The 23,826-nt window shown below is 52.5% G+C and overlaps 1 protein-coding gene across 1 annotated transcript; it reads left to right on the top strand.

Annotated features, from left to right (window-relative positions):
* Positions 1–9,875: 9,875 nt before the first annotated feature.
* RBBP8NL (RBBP8 N-terminal like) lies at positions 9,876–23,079 on the top strand. The gene is made up of 13 exons (XM_008932853.4): positions 9,876–9,942; positions 11,243–11,285; positions 11,750–11,845; positions 12,191–12,303; positions 13,337–13,409; positions 14,680–14,846; positions 15,320–15,402; positions 16,811–16,974; positions 17,990–18,794; positions 19,200–19,308; positions 21,291–21,352; positions 21,664–21,790; positions 22,961–23,079. Exons 1-13 carry the CDS (start codon positions 9,876–9,878, stop codon positions 23,077–23,079), a joined length of 2,028 nt encoding a protein of 675 aa, XP_008931101.3.
* The last annotated feature ends 747 nt before the right edge of the window (positions 23,080–23,826 follow it).

Below are 23,826 nucleotides of genomic sequence, written 5' to 3'. Positions count from 1 at the left end.
AGAGAGCAGCCTCTGGTGGAAGCTGCCTGCTATGCGTGTGCTGCCTGCTCAGTGTGTGCTGTGTGCTCTGTGTGCTGCCCTGCCACAGCTCGGCAGTGCTGGCAGGATGGGGAGGCTTATCCAGGGAATATTTCGTTCTCTCATTGCAGCACCTGCCTGGTAACAGTGACCTACTTCCCCTTTATATTCTGCCTTTGTTTCTGACTGTCCTGCTGAAATGAGCCCAGTGATGCTGCTTGTTCTTGCTGCAGGAACTCTGAGCATCAGTTGGTGGGTTTGCTCTGATGGGGTTTGATGAAAAGCCCAAGAGGATCAGGCTCTGAAGTGCCCTCAGGCTGATATGTGATGAGTGACAGGACAAGGGGGAATGGCTTCAAACTGACAGAGGTCAGGGTTAGATTAGATATTAGGAAGAAAATCTTCACTATGAGAGTGGTGAGGCACTGGTACAGGTTGCCCAGAGAAGCTGGGCAGTTCCCAGTTGTAAAGAAACTGATGTCCTGTCCAAATCTCCTGGCTTTTAAGCCTGGAGGCAGAGCAATCTTCGGTGCAATCACAATTCCTGAGAGCAGTCTGTGTGATCACCAGCAGACACCTGCAAGACAAGGTGGAGGTTACATGGAGATGCTTCCCAGAAATGTCCATTTTTCCTTCTGCATCAACACAACGCTTCCAGACAGCTGCTCCTGCCTCGAACCACCTCACTCCCACAGGCAGCTGCTACCATTAATCCCACTTTTTGGTGTTTCCCCTCCCAGTGCCCTGCGGGAGATGCAGCAGATGGAGCAGTCACTGAACCATTTGAGGCAAGCATGGGATGGTGTTGGTGCCCCCATGGCTCATGCCACATATCCCACCATCACTGCTTGGAGGTCTGGCTGCTGCAGGTGATCTCCCCAAGCTCCACACCTCCCTGTTACCCCACCGCCCCTCCCATGATGTCATGGGGCTGGTCTGAGCAAGGACCTCTCTTCCACGTGGTTGCCACTAATTCTACCACCACAAACATCAGCCTGAAGTACCAGACCATATCAAGCCATCAATCTCTAATTGTTGTATCCATCAGTAAAACAAAAAGCCCAAAGGGAAAGGGAATATTGAGGCCAAGAGCTCTCTCTGCCCATTGCACGTGGCTCATGAGAAGCCTTGGATGGAAAACAGCCCCCTTAGCCCTATACTGCGTCCCTCTTGCAGAGAAATGAGTCAGGAATTTCATGCACGTAGAGTAATCACCAAACAGTCCCTACAGGTCTGCCCGGGACCACAGCCTCCTGAGCAGCTGCTTGTTTACCTACCACCCATTTCCATAGCATGGGCGTGCAGCTGCATTCCTGGGAGCCCCAGCTGCTCTCACCTGCCTGACCTGTCCGTGCTCGGGGAGCAAAGCTCGAAGCCACTGTTCGGCAGCAGAGCTGCAGATGGGTGATGTGATTCCTCCAGGGAAACACTGCCAAGGATGCTCAGTGCTCCTCTGGGATGAGGAGCCAGACCAGCAGATGCAGTGTAAGGCAGCACAGTGATATCACTGCTGGTGGATGGATGGGACTTTACACCAGCTGAGGGTCTGAGCTGTTGGTTGGGCCCCGAGCTCTGGGGACGCACAGTGCAGGATGACTCAGAGGAGAAGAAGCTCAGCCTATCCAAATCCCCTTCCAGAGGAGTTTTCCCTATCCACTAGTCCTGGAATATCACAGGGAAACCACCCTCCCCAGCTTACGTGTCCTGTTAAGCAACAGGGACGCGTCCCTCCCGAGTCGGAGCCACGTTCGGAGGTGGCTGTGCCAGCACAGCAGGGCCCCGCGATCACCAGGCAGCTTTCAGCTGAGCAGGATGTGCTGTCTGGGTCCCAGATATGTAGGCAACAGCTTTTTATTGCTTTTTATCAGTGCCATGCTGATGGGGAGCAAGTGCATCTCTTTCTTTCACAGCCCCTGTGTGCTGCTGCTCTCTGCAGCAATGTGGGGGAAGGGGGAATCCGTGCCAGCATTTTCCCCAGGGGATGCTGCACTTCAAAGGCTCAGGAAGTGTCCATTTTGCCTTCAGCTCCACCAGCCCACGGTTCTGGGTGGAAGCTGCTTGTGTCAGCAGCTGGAGCTGGGAGGCAACTCAGGCTAAGCCAGGGCTGCTGGCCAGGATCAGCACCCAAGTCACCCAGCCTTTTCTCGCTGGTCCCCAAAGCATCCCCAGCCACTACAAAGTGCCTCCAAAAGACAGTTCAGGGCCACAGGCTTTCATTGTGCACTTGCAAATAGCCATTTGTGTCACTTTGGGTGCATCCTTTCCCCTCTCCCAAGTGTTTGGGCTAGGGGCTGTTGTGTGCCCTAGTTTAGTTGGACATTGCTGCTGTCATATTTTACTTCTCTTTTTCTCTTCCTCTCAGAAAGTGCCAAGTTATATAAAATGAAAAAAAAATCCCATCTTAATGGTGGATGAATTATTTAAAAGGGTCTGTTTGCTAATGTGATTGACTTCAACCAACAGCACAGGTTGAGCTGTAATTATGGGAAAACAATCAAATCTCTATCTGGGTTCACACCATACTGGTCTTGCCACTTTTTGTATTATAGCAGAACCTGTTGGGCGACTTTAGTTAAGCTGAGCCTCCTTTCTGCTGCTGGGGCAAAGAAACACAAACCAGTAGAGCCAGTCAGACTGCAAGGAAAAATTATGGCTTATTGTCTGTGCAAGTTCACCCACACTGCTCACTCCTGTCTCCTGCGTCCCAGATGACCGTGTCCGGATCACAACCTAACTGAGCTCAAGGAGTCAAGGAAGAGACACAGACACAGTCCTCCAATGTGAGTATTGTGCTTGCACTGACTTTTATCTGCCCCCTGGCATCCTGGGCTCTGTTACGTAGTTGGGAAGGGAGCTGGTGTGAGCCATGCACGGAGAATTGCCCAAAATTCGCTGAGCAGAGCACCGGGAGAGCTGTCACTTGGTGCTGGCAGATGGAGCCTGGTCCAGCTCCCATTTGATGGGCAGAGGCTGTTGTGTCACAGATTTGCTTGCTTTTCTGTCCCCTCTTGGAGTTCGAGGAGGAAATTTGGATTTCTCTAGCAGCTGGGGAGTACAATGTTTCTGTCAAAGTGGCGGCTCTGCCTCTGCAGGGGTGCAGGGTCGGTGGGGAGCAGGGCTGAGTCCATCTGGGCTGTGCGGCCGCTGCCCAGCCGGGACCCCAGGGCTCTCCTCTGCTCTAACAAAAACTTTTCCTCTGGCATTTTCCACTTGAGTGTGAGAGGTAATGAGATATCCCTGCAATACAAAATGCAGAGAAATGGCATCCAGCTCTGGCTCAGGTGGAGTGAAATAGCTGTGGCGGGTCAGAGCGATTTGTGGGTGTCAAGGTTTATGTGAGTACCGGGGAATCTGGTGGCGTTTGTGTTTAAGGAGCAGGGACCATCAAAGCCTTCCTTAAGCAAACACCCAGGCTGTGTGACAGCCGTGGTGTGAGCAGAGATGGGGCTGTGGCCGTGTGGGATGCCCTGTGGGAGCGTGTGGGCTGGCAGAGATGCCCATCCTGGGCAGGCAGCACTGCTCACCTGGGCATTAGTGCTGGGCACTGAATGGGCATCTGATCACACCTGATCCACCTTCCATGCAGCATCTCAGGCAGCACTGAACTGCACCAAACCATGCACATGCTCAGCACTAAATAAGTTTCAATGGGGTTGTGGGTTTCCCTTCCCACCCTGTTTCACACTCTGAATTGGTCACATCTCTGTTGCCAAGGCTAAGAATAAATTTGCTCCTTTTTTCCTCGGTGGCAGCTTGGAGCTGGGTTGTGGTGGCCCCTGTTAACTAGGTGAGGTGGCCCTCTGTCCCCCTCCTCCATCCCTGTTGTGTTCTTCATGGGACATCGTGACAGTGCCCTCCTGGGTTGTCCAGTTCTGTTCCTTCAGGCAGCACAAATATTCAGCAAGGCTGGAGCTCACCCCCAGGCACAAGGTACCTGACTGTTACTGACTGCTGTAGTCCCTTTTTCCTACTTTCAATCCTGGAGGAAGGAAGTGATGGTGGGATTGCTGCAGGGGAGAAGCTGTGTCCACACACGCTGCCTCCTGGCACAGGGGTTTGTTGCTGTGGGTTGAACTGTCCCCACCGCCTGTTCCTTGTCCCTTCTGCTGAAACAGTCCCCCAGTGGGGAATTTTCTGAGTGCTCTTACAGGGTAGATGATCACAGATCCTCCCACAGCTTCACTAGAGGATAGAGGTTACTGATGCACAGTATGGATTCAAAACCCAGCCTGGGCAGCAAAGTGTCCCCAACACCAATGTGTCACCAGGCATTTGGGACAAACAGAGATGCCTCAGTCCATAAAAATGCCCAACTGTAGCTGTCCCATCTGTTGGGTGACACAATGTGGGGCTGAGCTAGTAAGAGAGGACCCATCCTTGGTGCTGTAGCAGGGCTAAATACCTGGGATGGTTTTTCAGGACTGACTCTTCCTAGCACATTACTCCTTTGTTAAACAGTGCTGAAGAGAAGAGTTGATTCAGCCAAAGACTTCCTCACCAAGGGAAAGAGATCTGTTCTTTCCATTTACATGGCCATTAGCTTGACTCAGGGTGCCCATGCACTCACTGACAGCAGGAGCAGGGGTTGCCAGTTTACAGTAGAGTGGTCGCAGTAGAACTTCATGCCCCTTACCCCCTGCAAGGCCTGCTTTCCCACACAGGACCAGGAATGATGAATTCCCCATGTCAGGAGCAGTAAGGGCTCCAAGGCATGCTGCCATGGAGGAGAAGACAGTGAGACCAAGATGCTCTCCAGGCACCATGTACAGCGTAACAGCATCACAAGCAAACTGTGAGGTGATACCATCCTTTATCAGAGATTCACAGGGTATTTTCCTCCCATTTTCCCCAGCCAAGGGCTCTGGGGCTCGGGGAGAGAGTGGGAGTGTGTTAGCTGGGCTGGTGGAGGCAGTGACCACGTGCCTCTGCTCCCAATGGGGCCTTGAGCTATTCCCTGAACATCACCACTTCTCCATTAAAACACCTGAAACACGCGATAATGCTTCATTACCCACTTCCCAGAGCATTTTGAGGTGTTAATTAAGTAATGTTTACAGAAGCTGTGGTTACCCCAAGATGCACAGGCAGATAAGTGGCTACTCTTAATAATCTTCTGAATCCTTGTGCAGGCACACAAACCTGCCCATGGATCTGTCCAAAGCCCACCATGCTCTGTGGAGCATCATGGCATGACTGGTGGGTCCAACTGTCATTCCTCCTCAAGTGGAGAGAAGAACAAATATTTAGTGTTAAACCTCAGCAAAGCAGCAGAAGCTGAGGAGTGGGAGGACAAAACCTCCCTCCCAGCTGGGTACAGTGCAAGGAGAGCCCCCCAAACTGTTCACTTGGCTATATAAAAGCCAAAATCCATTTCCTGGGCGTATTCAGGTATTGCAGAGGACCAGCAGCTCCTGCTTTAGTGATCCTGCAAGGCCAGGGCAGCAAAGACTGTGTTGGGAGGAGGGATGTCCCAGTTCCCAGGGAAAACAGGGGGTCTCAAGCAGAAATGAGGCAATGAAAGAAAACCCCCATTGTTTTGGTGGTTGCCACAGCAGTTAGAAAAGCAGGAGCTGCCTCCATAGGGTTGGGGTGATGGGGTAGAAATTAAACTGCTGGGCTTGTGATCACCGTGGCTGTGCTGTATTATGGCAACAGAGACTTTATGGGGTAGAAGTAAATCCATGTGCAGGTTGGGACTTGAGGCTGGAGCTTTATCTTGGAGGATTCACTCCTGTTTTCCTCTCCCTGCCATGGGACACGTCTGTGCACACGTGAGCAGGGGCAGCATCTCCCTGGTGCTGCCGGTCCCATTTAACCTGTTCAGGGGGCTGTGACCAGCACCAGTCCCCAGCAAACCTGAAGGGCCATTGAGGCAGATCATAGCCCTGCTGGAGCTTCACAGCACCCGGGTGGGACCCCCAGCAGAGGCGACCCTGGGGCTGGGTGTCAGCAGCAAGAGCTTGCTGCAAACCGGCCCCTGGGCTGGCAGAGCAGCACGGAGCAGCTGCCCTGCTTCTGGGAGGATTTTCAGGTTGTGCGAGGTGGAGAAAGCACCAAATCCTCCTCCCTGGAGAAGCAAGAGCCAAGGCTGCTCCTCCTGTCTCACCTGTTGGGGGGTAATTTTGCAATCTGCCAGCCCCTATCCAGCACCCACAGCAAGCCCAGTGCAGCGGAGAGCAGGCACTGGGCTCCATTTTAGGACAGCCTGTGCCATGTTAAGTCATGCGAATAAATAAATACCCAGCAAGAAAAAGAAACCCTCAACACAGAAAAAAAAAAGCCCTCTTCAAACTGTCAAGCTCACAGTACTTCAGCAAAGAGCATTAGCTCCACAATGGCCTGCTAAATACTCCTGGTACTGTAGATTTTCCATGAGTGATCAGGTAGTTTTTCTGAGTATAAATTTGTTTTATAATTCTAAAATTAGACCAGGAACATAGTAGGGTAGTCAAGGAAAGAAAGTTTGGCTGGTCAAAGCAGCTCTGCCTGGCAATCACCCAATGAGGAGTGTATTACATCAATCCAGCCTGGAGCTGAACAACTCCAGCACTGCTGATGGGGAAATATCTGGTGGCAAATCCATTAAGCTTCACTGATCCCCACGGTGTTAGAATGTCACAGTTCTGCTTTTTTTTTTTTTTTTAAGATTTAAGCTTGTTTAGCTAATGAGCTTCTTTATCCTTCTGAAAGGAGACAGTGCTGAGTTTAGGGATGTGTGTTGCTTACTGTGAGCATGGCAGGCAGTGCTGGGAGGCCAGGAACAGCCCGGGCACCAGGGAATGGTGGACAGCTGTGCTGTTAGAGCCGTTGTCTGAGTCCATCCCCTCCCAAGGCCTTCAGACAGGACAGAAAATAACCTCCCTGCTGCTTTTCCTTTCCCCAGCCGGGAGCATCCTGCCCCAAGGATGCCATCAGTACCCAGGCATTGCCTAGGGCTGTTCCAGTCCTGTGCATGAGAGCTGACATTCCTGGGGGACCCTGTGTACCAACCTGGACCCCTTTTCCTGCCCTGAGCTGACCATCAAGACATGAGGAGAGCAGGTGAGCAAAGCCACGGCAGTCAACAACTGCCCTGCCCCGGGTCTTGGATTTTCCAAGCCCTCCAGATTTAGGGGCTGGATGAAGAGTTTGCCTTTGGTCCCTGACACTGGGGCTCTGTTTGCAGAGGGCACCCGTCACTTTGAAATACATCCAGCCCTGCCGGAACACCAAAGGGCTGCTCCGGGCCCCTCCGCGGGGCCACATCCGGCACCGCTGGGTGTATATCACAGTGACAGCTCTGGAAAGGGCTCAGGGCTGTAAATGAAATCCCTGTCTCAGGGAGTGAGCTCCACACCGAGGGACTGTGTGACCTGGGCTTCATCAGTAAATCTCCTTCAATAAATCCTCTGGAGTGGGACAGAAGAGAGAAGGAAGCAAAGCTGAACCCCTCAGAGAGCCTGGGTTGCCCTGCTGCAGCAAAAGGCTGAATACTGGGTACAGATACATGGGGAGCAGTGCTCATGCAGGATCTCTGCTACAGTGTGTGTGCACAGACCAGAGACCCAAAGTCCTCTCCAGGTTTGCCACAGAGAGGCTGTCCTGTCTGCAGGCAGGGTTGGGTGCTGGCATCTCAAAAGCACCAAAAACAGCAATAGCATTTCCCCACTGATTGGATTCGCAGCAGGTCACAGGTCCCTGCCCACCTGAGGGCTCTGAGGAAAAGAAAATCAGGAGTGAACCCCAACCCTGGTGGCACCACAGCCATGCATGGAAGGCAAAGCTGCTGCCCACAGCCCAGCTCCGAATCTTGATCTGCCAGGCTCTGCCCACAGCGCTGAGTCACAGCTGCAGGGATCGGATCTGGCACAGAGCACCTGGGCTGCCCCCGCGCCCTCCACCTCCCACCACATCCCAGCCCAGCCCTACCTACCTGAACCACAGGCTGGCACCAGTCCCAACCAGGGTGTCACCTTGCCAGGATGTCCCAGCTGGAGCCTTGTGTCCTGAAATGCTGGGTTCAGCCCTTGGAGACACCAGCCTTGGGGAATAGGCAGCACCAAGATGGGCAGGGGCTGATCCAGCCCAGAGAGCATAGTAAGGAGCTCATGTAGCACCCCTGGCTCTGTTCCCAGTTGCAATCCCTTCCCAGATTACAACAACAGAGAATGTAATGGGGATTAGTACCTGAGCACTTCAGAGCCTTCCCAGCCAGCACTTGGGGTTTCAGTCCCATGACAGCAGTGGTGGGTCTCACAACCTCCCTTCAGCCCTGGGGAGGTGCTGTGCTCAGGGTAGAGCCAAATTTAGGACTTAGTGATCCTGGGAAGTGCTTCCCATGAATATCAGGGGTTTGGGGTTTTTTCTATTTTGCAGTAGAGTCAGGTGTTGTTTCTCCTGACTGGTTATTCAGCTGTGGCTCTTGGGGCTGAGTAGGAGAGATCAGTTCCCAATCCCATTTCACAATAGCCCATCTCAAGCTGCATGAGCCGCCACAAGCCACACCGTGCCTTGGGTAGCTTTTATTTGCTGGGATAGATCACTCAGCCCTGGGAAAGGGTGGGTTATTCCCAGGGAAGTGGGAGCTATGAATATTTTTAATATTTTTTTCCCGGAGAGTGAGATCTCTCTCTACTTGCACCAGATTTGCTCAGAAGCCAAACGAAGTGACTCTGGGATGGTTCATGTTCAGGCAGCTGTTCTGCTGATCCGAGCGTGCCGAGAGCACGCGAGCCAAGCTCACTGTCTGTGCTTGCTGGCGCGTGCCTCATTTCTTTTGAAAATCAGATGCTTTAGGGGAAACTTTCTTCTTCCAGCTCTGCGTGCCCACATCTTGCATATGCAGGCAATCTGGCACACCTCTGCTCTGCGTGCAGATAAAGGCACAGGCGGGCTGCCGGCAGCGAGCCGGGCTGGGAGAGGGCTGGAACCCTGTGGAAAACTTCTCATGCTGCCGTGGGGCTGTAAAACCCAGCTCCCAGCCCACTCTTCACTTTCCAACAACAGAGGGGAGGTTTTCTCCCTGGTCATCTCTTCGTGGCTGAAGGCTCAGTGTCCAGGTGCTTTGTTGGGATTGGGATTACTGGCCATGACTCACTAACCCGGCATGACTTTTAGGGGAGAAGCTCCTGCGTGGTAATGCTGAATGCCTTGCTGTGGAAGTCTGTCTTCTCCCAGAATGGTTTTTGTGGTCCTGGCAGACCCCACAGGTGTTGTGCCCACCCCAGCTTCCTGCAGGGCTTGGCTCTGCACACCACCTCCCCTGGTTTTCTGTAAAATTGTGTGAAAAACTCTGGTGTCTCTGAAGGTTCCCAAGGGGCTGCAGCCAGCAGCCATGCAGAAAGCCTGGGTGATGACAGTGAGGTGGCTGAGTGGTACGTGTTGCCTCTGTAGAAACTGTGTGTGGTGCCAGAGGGATAAGTGATGCTTGGACCCATCTCCTGCTGGGCCCATCAGGGTCAAGCACCAACTCTGCTGCGAATTTTCCCACCATCAGTCCCCATGTGGTCCTGGCACAAGTCCTGCAGTCCCCTCTTTATCCTCGAGAAAATGTCCTGCCCCACCTCGTCCCAGAGAAATGCAATTTAAACAGCTCAGCAGGTAGAGGAAAAGCCTGATTTTCCAGCTGGGCTTTCAGTTCTCCCAGCTTCCAAGACATGCTCTTTGCTGTGCTCAGAGCTGAGGCAGGGTGGACAAAAATGCATCTCATGGTTTAGAAAATTATTTCCTTTCCTAGCTTTGGGCTTTGCCCCAGAACACCACATGCACAAGACTCATCTCTTTTATTGGATTTTTCTTTCTATTTTAGGCTGAAACCTGAATAATTTGAAACAAAAGGACATCCTCGTGCAGGAGCAGCGTGTGGCTCAGCCCTGAACATGACCACAGAGAGTTTTGCAGAGTTCCTGAACAAGCTCAAGGAAATCCATGAGAAAGAGGTCCAAGGTAAGGAGACATGAGATGTCTGATCAAAAACTGGCCAAGGTCCATTTCTGTGTAATGCCACTTTGATCTGTTTGGTTTCAAATAACCAGAAGGGAGGAGGAGCAGGTGTGGAACTTTGGGGATTAGTGCTGAGCAAGTATTACCTGTGGGGATGTACTGGGATGTGGGATCACAGCCTGGCCCTCAGGGGAGCACCCCCTCTGATGGCACCTTGGTGCCTCTCACCGGTGGAGAACAAAGTTTACTGAGAAAATCAGTAGCTTTGTGGATGATGAGGAGGAGCAGAAGAGAGCATCCAAGGCTCCTGGAGAGCGAGCCACGGAGGTGCTCAATCCCTGTGGGAATCCCACTTGCTCCAAGCGCTAGCCGTGGGGGTTTGGCTCCTTTCCTGCTCCTGGTGCCATAGTCTGTGCTAAAGGTGAATTGGGAGGTTTGTAGAGGTGACACACACACCTGCTGGGCATCTGCTCCAAGCAACGAGGATTGGAGTACATTTGGATAGTGAAGGATCAAAGGGAAAACAGAGAGATGCAATAATCTATAAGACAGAAGCAGCAGGAGATGAAGCTCTGTTAAAGAAAGCATTAGAGTCAGGTTGGATAGTTTATTCCTCTAGGGAATAAATTATTCCTCAGGTCATACATTATTAAAATAAAACCCATTAGGTTAAGCAACCAAATGCCAAATACAATTGTTTTCCTATTAGAATAATTCCCAGTATCAATATTATGAACAAAACATCAGCACTTTTGGAGGATTCTGGCTTATGAATTCATTCTTCACTTGTGTAATATCAAGCCGTGTGAGAGTTAGAGGAAGCTGTTGAGCAATTTAAACCACATGCTTACATCTACTTTGCATAAAATGTATTTGACAGGATGTAACGTCTGCAGATCCATCAACCAAAGCCGTTCTTGTTCAGCTGTAAATATTCTCCAAGATGCTTTCCAACCCTGAGAGCTACAAAATACTGCCCACCTGGGAAATGTATGCTGTAGCAAGAAATAAGTAGAAACAAAACTAAACCAGACTTCTGAGGGGGTGGGAGGCAAATGCAGATGCATTAAATACTCGGAATACAAAATGTGCTCACATCCTGTGAGGTTTTTCCAGCTATATTAAACTGTGGTGGTGTTCCACACACACAGTGTGTTATTCCTTCTCGGAAATACGGTTTGTAAATCGATGAGATTTCTGCAAAGCCACGCACCTTCCTGAAGTTCCCTCGCTGCAGTTCGTTTCTGAGTGCCAGGGGATTGGCAACAAACACCCACCTCTCTGCCTCTGTTCCTTGTTCCAGGTCTGCACAGCAAGCTGACGGAGCTGACGACGGAGAAGTGCCGGTGAGCAGTGCCGAGCCCACCCCACCCACGCCGTGGTGGGACAGGGGGTGGAGGGGTGGTTACACTGCTTAATTTTCAGACCTCCCGAGTTCTCCTCCAAAACTGATGGATTTAGAGAGCACTGCTTGCCTTTCTGGCTCTGCCAAATTCAAACCTTTCTGGAGTTTTTGCCACACAAGTCCCCAGCACAGGCAGGGCTCGGTGTGATCCCAACCTACCTCCGGTTCACCTTCCCACTGGCAAGTGATGCTCGTGCCAGCTCGTGATTATTCTCTTGGGAAGCAATAAACTGTGAGGAAGTGAGCTCTTAACTCCAAGAGAGGTGTCACAGGGCAGCATCTGTGCTCTAACACATTTGTTTCCCCTCCTGCCCCACAGGCAAAAGGGCGCTGTGAATCAAGGCACAGATTTTGGGGAGAAATCCAATAACTCCCTTTTTTTGTGTGTTCTGTTTTTTCAATTAGTGATGCTCAGAGAATTGAAGAGCTGTTTGCTAAAAATCACCAATTGAGAGAACAACAAAAGGTCCTTAAAGAAAATGTAAAGGTGTTAGAAAACAGGTAGGATTTGTTTTTCAATAGGGTGCTGCTTAGTGGCAGCAACTGCATCATCCTAGGGGGAGACTTCAGAATTTGCTGTCTTCCCAGGAGTGGGGTATAGCACGGGAACCTCTGTATTGCTCATACTCAGCTACTGGGAGAGCTGGAGGAGTCTGAGCACATGCAGAGGAGCTCATGATGGTGGGACGAGATCTGGGGGGGTGGAAGGGTCAGTGATAACCCCTCTCACCAATTTGGGGTGATGGGCTGGGTGTTCACACTTCTCTATGGGGAGGGCAGGAGCTTATTTCCCCCATGGAAACTGTGTGGTAACAAGCTGCTGGCCGTGGTTTTCCCTTCCTCCAGGCTGCGAGCAGGTCTCTGTGACAGATGCATGGTCACCCAGGAGCTGGCCAAAAAGAAGCAGAATGAGTATGAGACTTCCCATTTCCAGAGCCTGCAGCACATCTTCATCCTCTGTACGTACCACTGCCCGCTGTAGGCTCAGCTTTGGCTGGCTCAGCCTTTGCTCAGTTAATGCCTCTCCCAGATAACTTGCACAGGAGCCCTCGTGGTGACCAGGCACCCAAAAGGGGTTTGGGGGTGGGGAGAAGGGAGGGAGTAGAGCTGTGGATGTCAGCCACACCCCCCAAGCAGAGGTAACAAAGCAGCAGAGCGGGGGTTTGCAGCCCTCTGCACCTCCAGAAAAGAAATGCCAGGCCATGTCAGCTGCAAGGAAAAAAGATGCATTTGGCATGGCAGGAGCAACAGTCTGGCAAAGACAGGAAAGTCACAGCAGCAGCTCAGCACGGGTAAATGGAAATCAAGCAACACGTGTGATGGATCTTCTCCTGAGCTTTTGGCAGGGCTCCCAGCACTGCTCAAGAGTGGGTTTTTTTTCCCTGGGGATTGGGCTGACCCCAGGAGGGTCATGGGGATAAGGGAGATAAGGCATTTAGGAGGGATGGAGAGGTGCCAACAGCCCTTGGTTTATCTCCCCTGCTATGCCACTGCTTCCCGAGTGCTGCTTTCGAGCAGGAGCAAGCCAAGGCAGTCACCCACCCTGCCCGTGCTTGCCCACGGCCTCCTCACTGCAGCACCCACCCGGTGGGTGCTCTCAGCTCCCTCTGGAATTTGCCTGATCCCACCCCAGACCCCCAGTCCTCCCCCTAACCCAGCACCTGCTCATCAGGGGCGGTTGTGGTGTTCAGGGCAGGATGTTGGCTGTGTCCAACCCACCACACCACGGCCGCTGCTGCATCTTGTCGTGCTCTCCCCCTGAGCTGGACGAGCTGCAAGCAGACCCAGTCCTGATGAAACCTGAGTCAGAAAGTTGCTCCCTTTTATCCCTTAGTCCCTGCACATTTTCAGAGAAGGAAGGAAATTCAGCATCTCTCCAAAACCTGCTGCCGTTCCCCCCTCCTCCTCCCCTGAGGACCCCAGTGAGCTGTGGGGAGTATCAGCTCTCTCCTTGCAGCACCTGAACCCTCAGCACAACCTCTGTCCCTGCAGCTAATGAGACAAATCGCCTGAGGGAAGAGAACAAAACTCTCAAGGAAGAACTGAAGAAGCTCCGGAGCCTGGAGTAAGTGCTTTCCTGGGTTTCATTCATTCTCAGGGGTGTTAGTAAGGACAGGGGCATCCCCACAGCTGAGCAGGGCTATGTCCAGACTGCAGTATCCTCAGGGGTATTTTAGCATCTAATTCCTGTGGATTCCTGTATATATTAGACATTGACACATTCCTAATAGTCTCAAAACCCTTGTTGACCTTTGCTCACTCCCCTGTTAACCAGCATCCAAGGATTCAGTGTTTGGGGAACAAGGGTATTCAACCCCTCTCCTCCTCATGGGGTACAGCTCATGGGAAGCAAAGTCCTGGGCTGCTCAGCTTGGCCATGGACCTCCACCTGGGCTCTTCCATGGCACCAGCTCCCTTCCTGCAGCAGCCAGGTTGTGTTTTGGAGGAAGGAGAGTGACACACAAGGAACTGTGATGCAGTTAAAGAGGGAGAAGAGATCAGCACCAACAGGCTCGTATCCCAGCAGAGCACTGTGCTGAAAGCCAAGTAACCTGCCAGGCTGGCCAATATATACAAATCAGCTCATTCCTCAAGGGTTTAAAGTCCAGAGGAATTAGCACTGAGGAATTAGTTTAGAAATGTGTTTTCTTTGGAGCACAGGAGCACCATCCACTTAAAGAGAAACTCTGGCTTTTACTCCCCAAATGCTTCTCAAGACCTGACTAATTCCAGAGCTGCAGGTTGGGCAGGGCTTGATGAGTGCTCCTGCTCTGCTCTGCTCTCCCTGGGATGCTGGATAGGAAGATTTCCAGCCAAACATCTATGTCTCAGCATCAGAGTCCAGCCAGGACTTTGTCCATGACATAAACATGTGTCTCCAAGACTTAGTCATTCCCTCATAGTCATCAAGACCATCAGCCCCTCCATCCTGATATGGTGACAGAGCACAGCCACCACATCCTCATGCTGAATCCACCCCTACATCAGGCTGAAAGCCCAGCCAGGGACATACAGGTTCCCACAGGGCTTTTGCAATAGTCACAGCTGGGTCCTGGCTTACCCAACGTCGTGGCATCCTGCGATGTTACCCACAGCCAAGTGGGGCAATCAGACCTTGAGCTGTCGTGCTGGCTCTGTCCCATGCTCCAGACTGCAGCTGAGCCAGTGATAAGCTTCAGTGGAAGGAGATGAGTCTGAGGATCCAGTATATCCACATACACACTTACATAAATATGCACATTTGTATATCGGCCTCAGAGCTCCCAGTACAGTGGCTCCAAAACCTTCCTTCTCCTGCCCCTTCCCATTAATTCATGTCCTTTTCCTTTCAACAGGGACAGGGCAAAGAACCCAGGAGTCACCTCCAGAGAAAGCAGCTCCACACCAAGCTCCCCATTGCCTTTACTGTCCCCGGTGAGCAGAACTGTTGGCAGCGAGAAAGGAGCTCACAGGGAAGCAGAAGAAGCCCACCATGATGTGGCAGACCTCGAACTGGGAGAAGGTGGGTGTTGCTGGCTCCTGCCACCCTTGAGGGACCTGGGAACAGGAAGAGTGACAGAGTCATGGTGCAAAACTGCTCTGGGAAAGGGTCTGGAGAGCGAAGGCCAAGCTGTTGTCATCTCAGATGGACATTGCCGTGGGTAGAACAGGTGCTGGGGGAGAAATGCACATCAAAGGAGAAACACACTGCTCTGCATTAGAGAAAAAGAGTGTTTGGGAGCCCTCACTGTAACACAGGTGATGTGCAAGTGTGGATCCACCACCTGTTTCATGCAGAGACCATGTTGCCCAACCACATGTGTAATGGAGGGAACGTTCAATCAAGTGCTGGCTTGAGCCAAAAGGAAATTTTGACTCAAAGTTTTCAGTAAGGGGTGGTTGGTACCAGCCAGTGGGTCCCTGGGAGGCTGTGAGACTCCAGCACACTGCAGGGCAGGGCTGCAGCAGCTCTGGATGACTGTGTCTTTCTTGCAGCAAAGCCTGCAGCACAGAGAAGCTCTCCAAGCAGCAGGACTTCCCCAGGCACTGCCCTCCAAGAAGTCAGCCTTGCAGAAATGGTGAGTTGTCAGAGATGGTCCAATGTCCTCAGGCCTTCTTCCCACCGCTGTGGTCATCTGAACTGGATCAAGACAAGCGGATTGGGATAGGGAAAGAGTAAGAGGCACTCAGAGGGTGAAACAACTAACCAGACTTGGGCAGTGCCAAGGAGGGCACCTACCAAATGCCAGGTGCATTCTCTCTGCAGAAATTGCCACTTGCTGCAAGCAAAGCATGTGAAGTTTGGCACAGGCTCCTGTCCCTGCTGTGAACATGCACATCCATGTTTGCTCCTGTGTTTATCCTTCATGACAACACATCCAGCATCCTTGAGTCCTCTGCCCATTGCTCTGGTTCCTCTCTTAGATGTCTTGCTGGGGAAACCTCTGAGGAATGAAGGAGCTGGGGAGATTGTGCTGAGCCACATTTCAGTGTAGCTTATTCTGAGCCATAGAGCCAGCTCTCCATTACCTGGGTGAGCAAGGAGCTGGAGCACAGTGAATGCTGGAAAAGCCTGGAGTACGTGTAAACTGTGGGAGTTGTGGGTACCAGGAACAAACACACCACAGCAGCCCTGCCCAAGAGCAGATACAGGTGTCTCTCCATGTGCAGCATAATGAATATTGGTATTTTCAGAGGGCCTGGTGTTCAGTGGTTGCCATTTTGTGCATTGATGCAAACACAAACACAGAGAGTGTGCCAGCTGAGGGTTGCTGAGTGATATGGTGACACTGGATGCTGGGAGGTGAGACTGCAGGACCTGGAGCCCTGTTCCTGGTCATGGGAAATCAAACCCACAAACACACCCACATAGGTGCTTCTGTTTTGGCACAGGTTTTTCTTACCTGACCTCCACAAAAAACTTGAAAGAGCAGGTGAAAAGGGGCTTTGGTAAGGCTGCAGGCAGGCTGTGGGGATAATTAATAGGGATCACAGGAAGGGTTGGTGACATCTCCAGGTGGGCAGGGAAAAGTCAAGTCAGAACATGTGGTGAGCCTTTCATGACAGCTGATGGAGATGATGATGTCCTGGCCTCACAACCAGGTACTCCACTAGAAATACACCCACCAAACCTGTGTGTGCCAGGAGCTTACATGAGTAAAGGCTAGGGAATTTGCAGGGTCTTATCTTGGTTAAGCCACTGAATCATGACTTGAGCAGAGACGCAAGACCTCCTGCTCTACAAATCAGGGCAGCCCAAAAACAGAGAGTGCAGTAGATCCTGCCAGAAAGCATAAGGGGGAAATTTCCCAGTAAAAATTAATAAAAATCTGGTCAAGCTGTTGACCAGAATCATCAAACAGAGCACTCAGGAGCTGCTTGTCTTGTTATCACTGGTAAAGAGATGCACTCCAGCTCAGCTGGGCTTCCTGTAGCTCAGGGTGCACAGCAGAATGGCTCACCTGGACTTTCTCCCCTCTGCCACAGGCATCCCAGAGGATTTCCAACCAGCTGCATGGAACCATTGCCCTCGTGAGACCTGGTTCCAGGCCCTGTGTCCTGGAAAAGAGCCACTCAGGGACAGCAGTGTCACCACCAGCAAGGAAGACTCCTCTCCCTCCGGAGCGCGAGCACAGCCCCAGCCTTGAGGCGTGAGTACCAGCTCCTGGGTCGTGGTGTGGGCCTGATCCATGGCCCAAGGCACTGTCCCACTGGGCAGACTGAGATGGCTGGTATTCACTGTGTCTGTCCACCTTCCCCTCCAATCTTCTCCCACAGCCTTGGGGAGGGGGGAATCTCCCAGTTTATACCAGCAAAAAATGACTGGAATGCAGCCCAACAAGGTCAGCCTCTCATTATTCCAGCTTCTCAGATAGACCCATAAAATGAACTGGGTGCCCCCACCTCCAGCTAGGAGAAGGACTTGTCCCACAGCAGGCAGGAATCCCTGCTCCTCCTTATCTATTCTAATGGGCTTTTCTACAGGGCTCAGCACTTCCCAGGATTTCATGGATTTCAGGAGCACAGAGGGCTGAGCAAGGCTAGTGAGTTCACCTGTAGCAAGTTTTCCAGAGAGGGAGTAGTTCTGCTGAGCATTCCTGGGAAAAGCTTGCACTCATGGAAGGGAAATAACCAGTGATAGCAGGGACTGGGTTTACAGAGCAGGTTCATGCACTGTACCAACCTTCTTAGCATGGCTGTAAAAGGCTCCCATTGAGTGAGATTAGGGCAGAGTGGGCTGTTCCTCTGTCCTGGGTGTCTTCAGGCTCACCAAGGCACTAAGAAAGCCCAGGAGGGTGCGTAGGATGCTGCTGGCTGTAAGGCATGATTTGAAAAGTGATGTCTCAGCAGCAGTGCTCATGTGAGTGGTCACTGCATCCTCACCCTCACTCAACCCACTGCCTGGACCTGCTGTGGCCCAGGGACAGGGGATTGCTGCTGGATAGGGATGGTTTCCTGCAGTGTGTGCAGTGAGGAGACGTGCTGCCTGAACTCTCCAGCCACCAGGACCTTCTTCCCCAGCATCCAAAGGCAAGCATGATGCACAGGCCAAGAGCTGCAAGAGGGCACAGAAAGCAGGACAGACCATGTACATACCCTGCAGGGCTAGGAAACCACGGGAAAACCCTCTATTTAAAATGATGGTTTTTTCATTGCTTTTTTTAGTTATTTAACAGCAAGCAAACTGGACTCCCCCAGGGCTGCTCCATCCTACGAAAACCTAAAACTGACCACCCGGAGAGAGCAGCTCTGCCTCCTCCACAAGCACCTTTCCCTGCACCAGCTAGGGCTGGCGAGTCACTGCACCTCGGCTGAGAGGGATGGCAGCAGCTTCTCCAGCCATTTGCTCAGGACCAAAGATGCCGAGGGCAGGACACGGTCACGCGACGGCTGGGAAGATCACGCAGCCTTGCTGAAGCTCCCTGCCACCATGGTGTACGTGAGGGATCAGCACCTGGAAGAAAAACTGCACCTCCTCAAGCACCGGGAGCGGCTGCAGCACCTCCTCATGCAGCAGTGCCAGCCAGGCCAGCGGGCAGAGGGAGACACCAAGCTCACACCTGAGGAGCGGCCCCTCTCCCCGTGGCTGAGCATCGCGGCGGGATGCAAGGAGGAAAGGTCCTTCCTGGAGGATGCCGCGGATGGGAAGGAAGAGAAGGAGCTTTGGCTGAGCCGAGACCGCCCCGAGCTCCGAGCAAAGGTGAAGGAGGCAAGGGATGACGATGCAGACACGCCACTGGATCTGTCAGACTCCGGCCGTGGCAGGGAAACAGACTGGCACCACCGCCGGGAGCTGCGGGGCTGCGGCAGCCCTGGGGAGAGCCCTGCTGAGCTGACAGCCCGCGGCCCTAGTGGGAGGCACAGGGCACAGCGGGACGACCTGCGCTTCCCTTACCACTGGCCCAGTGCCACCCGGGCACTGCCTGGTGCTGCCAAGCAGGAAGAGGAGGAGGAAGAGGATGCAGCTGTGGTGAGTACAGCTCGTGTTGGCACCAGCTGTGGCCCCTTCCCCTCCCCAGGGTGTCCAGCACTGCTGCTGGCACCATTGTGACCACTGTTAGGAGGATGGCTTTGATTTATGTGATGCCAACTTGCACATGGCAGAGCCACAGCTGCTCAGCCTGGGCTCTCATTCCCCATCTCCCCTCCAGTGCCTGTGGGGTTTCCATCTGAGCCCAAGGACAGGCAGTGTCTGTGCCCCCTCCTGCAGGCTGGTGCAGGAGGTGTGCTGGGCTCCCTGCAACACACCACAGCACACAGAAACGCCTCCGTGATGCTCGTCCCCATGGGTGTCACACATAAGGGCTGGGGACAATCCTTTCCTCCTGCCTGGTGGCAACAGCCTTTGTGCTCCCTGTATCTCTGTATCCCACAGCTCGCGCTCTCACGGGCACATCTGACAAACAACTCCACACCGAGCAACCCGGAGGCCCTTCCTGAGTCTGGGGTGAGACGGGATGTGAGTGCACAGAAGGAAGAACCAGGTAAGAAGCCTCAGGCAAATGTGACATTCGAGAAGGCAAGAGCAAAAGGTGCATTTTGGCAAAGGCATCTCCCAGCCCGGAGCTCTGTGCTGGGCTCTGCACATACCTGCAAACACACCAACAGGAGAGACCCTTCCAGGGACCCAGGTGCTCCTGGTTCCCAACACTTTTGGGCCATTAGGGGAAATTAAGGTTTCACATTTCTGCCCCTGAGAGATCAGTTTTCAACCCTAGAGATGTCCAAAATTCAGGCTCAGTATCTATAGGGAGAAAGTAACTTCAGCTGTTCTGGAGAAAAGCCCAGTGTCTCTGCCCAGCACGGTCAGGAGCCACCCATGGGGTGCCCTTACTCACCCTGCAGAGCACCCTCCTCTCCATACCTGGTGGCATGGAATTCCCAGGAGCTAAAGAGGTCAATGTAGCTCCAACCTATTGGAAAACCCACTCCAGAGTGAGCAGCAGCAAGATAATGTTGCTGCTCCAGCATAACCCACCCCTCTCAGGGAAGTAGAAGCTCAGAAGTCCCCAGGAGAGATGGGGAAAACACAAGAGGTTTGCAGGACCAACACTGGAAAACCATCCCTGTCTGTCCCCTTACTCCAATGCGTGCCCTGTGCTGGCACAGCACACACGGTTGAGCATGGAGACAGGGATGCTGGTACCTGCAGCAGGTAGACTAGGATGCTCTCCTGCTTTTTCCCTGCTCCATCCCCCACAAGAGCCCTTTCAAGGCTTTCTCCCTGCCTGACCACCAGGGGACACGGGTGCCATGTTTGTCCAGGTGGGTGGGAGGCAGCAGCCATGGGGATCGGAGCAGGAAGCACGTCTGCTGAGAGCTGCTCAGTACCAGTCTTACTGGCTTGACCAGAAAGTTGAGCTCTCCTGGATTAGTTGGTCTGGGCGTGTCAGAGTGGTTTGGGAACACTCTCCGGAGCAGGATTTTTCACGGTGGAAAAAAAAAAAAAAGGGAGTCCTCTGTGATTTACATGCTAAGGAGATATCATCATGGCAGAAGAATTTCAGCTGATTACATTCTGAGTGTGGGAATACAGGACTTTCTTCAGTTCTCACCTTAAGGTTGACACAAAGCCCAGGAAACAAGACACAAAAACTTCTGCACTTTCTAGTGAACCTTAACCTGCAGAAGGATAAGGTGAGGATGGGATCAGGCCACAGGAACTCCAGGAGTGCCTGGAAGCAGCACTGTCTGCTCTCCCACCTGGGTAGGGAGGCTGCCCTGCTGAGCCCCACCCCAGCCAGACCTGGTGTCATAACCAAGAAGTACTGAGCTTCTGGAATGCCCCTGCCCATCAGAAGAGGGCACAGCCCTGTCCCCAGCCCTGTCTGACCTCCACAGCCAGCCCAGGTGTGCTGCTGTGGGTGCAGTCGGGGTGATGCCACCAGCAGCAAGGTTTGGCCCCCAACTCTTGCAGATTCACTCTGTGCAGAGGTCGAGTGTGTGCAGGTTTGTGTCTGGGGTTCTGTAGCCTTGGGGTCTATGTGCAGCAAAACCTTTTGCTGGGCAGAGAAGTGTCTCCCCTGCCTTTCCTTCCTCTGCTCCTCGACACATGTTTCCTGCCAAGAGACACTGACCAACACCAACAGCAAATGTGTGAAAAATATGCTTCTCCCCAACTGGGGCTAAAATGGGAAGGTGCAGTCTGGGGTTTAAATACCCCTCAGCTTCCCACCTGAATGTAGCCACAGATGTAGGGGCAACACTTGCAACTTTGGTGTAGCAAAGTCCTACGGATACACCTTTACTGGGAGCTGGTTTCCCAACCGAGTCCTGTTGGATCATCCATAAACATTCATTCCAAGCCACTAAGCTCGCAGTGTCTCTGCTTTGCAACACAGTTTATTGCTAAACCTGTTTTCTGCCTCAGTGGCTCTCAGAGCACGGACCAGTGGCTCTGTGTCTGCTCATAAGCTTGTCAAGCCTCCTGCCAGCCAAAAAAGCCCTTCTTTTTGTGTTTCCTTAGATGACAACGATGCTGAGTCTGGGAAGCAGGAATCCGATGAGCCAGACACAACGGACAGCGAGGTTGGTTTGTTCTCCTCAGCCATCAGCTTAGGCTGCCAGGTCCAAGAGGCATAAGACAGGTTGTCCCTGCCCAAGCTCCCTCCAGAAGGTGATGGCTCTTCCTGCACTAGGTGCCAAAACTCATTCCCACCCTGTTACACAACTTGTTGCTGAGGGATAGAAGTATCACTCTTTCCAGCTAGACAAGAGTGTTTATGAACAATAGCATTTGTCATCACTCCATAGGAATGATCACAAAGGTCCCTGGCAATGCCACTAGCTCCCTGGGAAATCCAGGCTAGTTTGTAGACTGACTGTTCTCATTGCTATAGGGGGCTGCCCCATATGAAGATGAGATCCTACGAGAAGCCGAGGCTGATGGGAAATACTTTTGCACCAAAGACAAAGCTCATGTGCAGCAGAAGAAGAGAAAAAGAGGACAGGATCTTTGGCTGAAAGGTAGGGAGGAGGAGTCCCTTGGGGCATCAGCTCAGGGTCACAATTTCTGCTGCTTCTCAAGAGGCTCCTGTGAGAAAAGCGTGAGGGAACCGAGGGCAGAGGGGAGGAGGGTTCTTCTGCCGAGCACATACCATGCTATGCTGTGTTTTGGCAACACCTGTCTCCAGCTGGAGGAGCCCCCTGCTAATGGTTAGCCAGGGCAGCCTGGGCAGGGTGACCAGGAGAGCACTCCTGAGCACCTAAGCTAACAGAGCTGTGTTTGCTTAGCAGGTCAGGGAGGCAGTGACTGGGGAAGGCCAAATTCCCAGGGGTGAGTTATTCACATGCAGAGAAAGGTTTCTGCCCCTTCTGTTGATCTCCCAGTGTGGCTGGGGTGGTTTCCCTGCTGACAGAGGAATGTGTTGTACTCGTGTTTCCTACAGGTGAATAAGCAGAAAACTGCTCCTGATAAGGGTAAGGATAAGACAGACCTTTGTCTGTCAGACCTTAAAAAGTGCTCTGTCAGACAAACCCTGCTGCTCACCCCCTCTGTACCAGCCATAAGGACAGGGAAGTGTTGACCCAATTATAAATGTAGAGAGGTCTACTGCTGGACATGAAAGGAGATTGTTTAACAGCCCAGCCTTCAGAGGGGTCTGCTTACTCAGGGTACACCACCAGAGCTGGGTGACAAGAGGATTTGCTCTACAAAATCAGCCACTCAGAACAATGGGGGGGAAGATGCCCTGTACACTCCAGGGCAGACACATCCAACGTTCTAGGACAGGATGGAGATGTCCCAAGTGAGGACTGAATGCAGCTGTGGTAGGAATGGGGCGATGGAGAGGCATAACACTTCTCTCAGCATGTGGTGTGGGCCATGTACCACACTGGAAGGGGGGAAAATACAAGGAATACATCCTGCTGGTCTGGGTACCCTCTCAGATATGCTCCTGCATCAGGTCAGTTCTCTGCCTATTTCTGCTTTACATGCTGTTTCTGTGTCCAGGATGACAACAGCCTCCCCTGGATAATCCACACCTCACTTGTGAGGTGTTTCTCTTGGTCGTTCCTCTGCTGAGCTTTGCTTCCTCCTGCACTGTCCCTATTTTGGGATGAGGCCATGCTGATTCCGTACGTGTAAATCCATTGCTCTGTGGTTGACTCCTGCTGTCATCTTGCTGTTTACAGGAGCTAAGAAGTCAATGAGAGGAAGAAAGAAAATCAAAGTGGAGCAATGCTCAGTGGGGATCACAAAGGAACTGGAGAATTGCTCTGCATCCCACAACGATACCTCTGAGGAGAGTTAACAGCAGGGCAGGATGAAGTGACATGGAGGGCTCGGAGGCCTCAGCATCCCACCCATGCTGGGAGTGAATCCTTCTGTCATGCTGGGCCTGGCAGTGGGAATTCATAAGGACCCACTAATGGGTAGAGCACTCAGAAACTCCTCACTCAGTGCCCCAGGAGAGGCTAGGCAAGGAAGAGCCCTGCAGGTGATCCCCAGAGCAGCCAGGTCATTGCTGGTGGAGCAGCACATTCAGCCACCCCAGCCCTGCACTGGAGCAGACCCTCAGACTGGTGCTAAGAGGAGGAAACATCTCTTTGCAGCACTCACCCTGGATCAGAACAATGATTCTTCCCTGGGATTTCATGCTTGGAGAACAGACTACCCAGACCCCGTTCCTAATGTAGGATGGCCTGGTGGCTGGTCAAAGGGTGGTGACCAAGCTAAATGCTGCATGTACAAACTTGCTTTGATTAAATCCCTACCCAAGTTTCATACACATGTGGATCTTCTTTGACCTGGAAAAAGTCCATAGTTTCCTTTTCCAGTTAAGTGAGGAGCAAGCACACGAGTGGACAGGTGGGATGTGTCCCTAGAGAGGGCAGGGAGAAGAGCATGGGAAGGGAGGGCTTGGGTGCTCCCGCTCCCCAAGGTGTCCTGCATGCCTGGATAAGGTCAGTGTGTGAGACCCAGCTCAGCAATTCACACTAACTTTGGCAGGATCGCTGGGAGCTGTTTTTCACATGGATAAACTGTTCTTAATAATATT

The sequence above is a fragment of the Manacus vitellinus genome, unplaced genomic scaffold, assembly GCF_001715985.3.
Source record: "Manacus vitellinus isolate BGI_N305 unplaced genomic scaffold, ASM171598v3 scaffold_26_pilon, whole genome shotgun sequence".
Lineage (NCBI taxonomy): Eukaryota > Metazoa > Chordata > Aves > Passeriformes > Pipridae > Manacus > Manacus vitellinus.
This window is presented reverse-complemented; position numbering and strand designations above follow the sequence as displayed.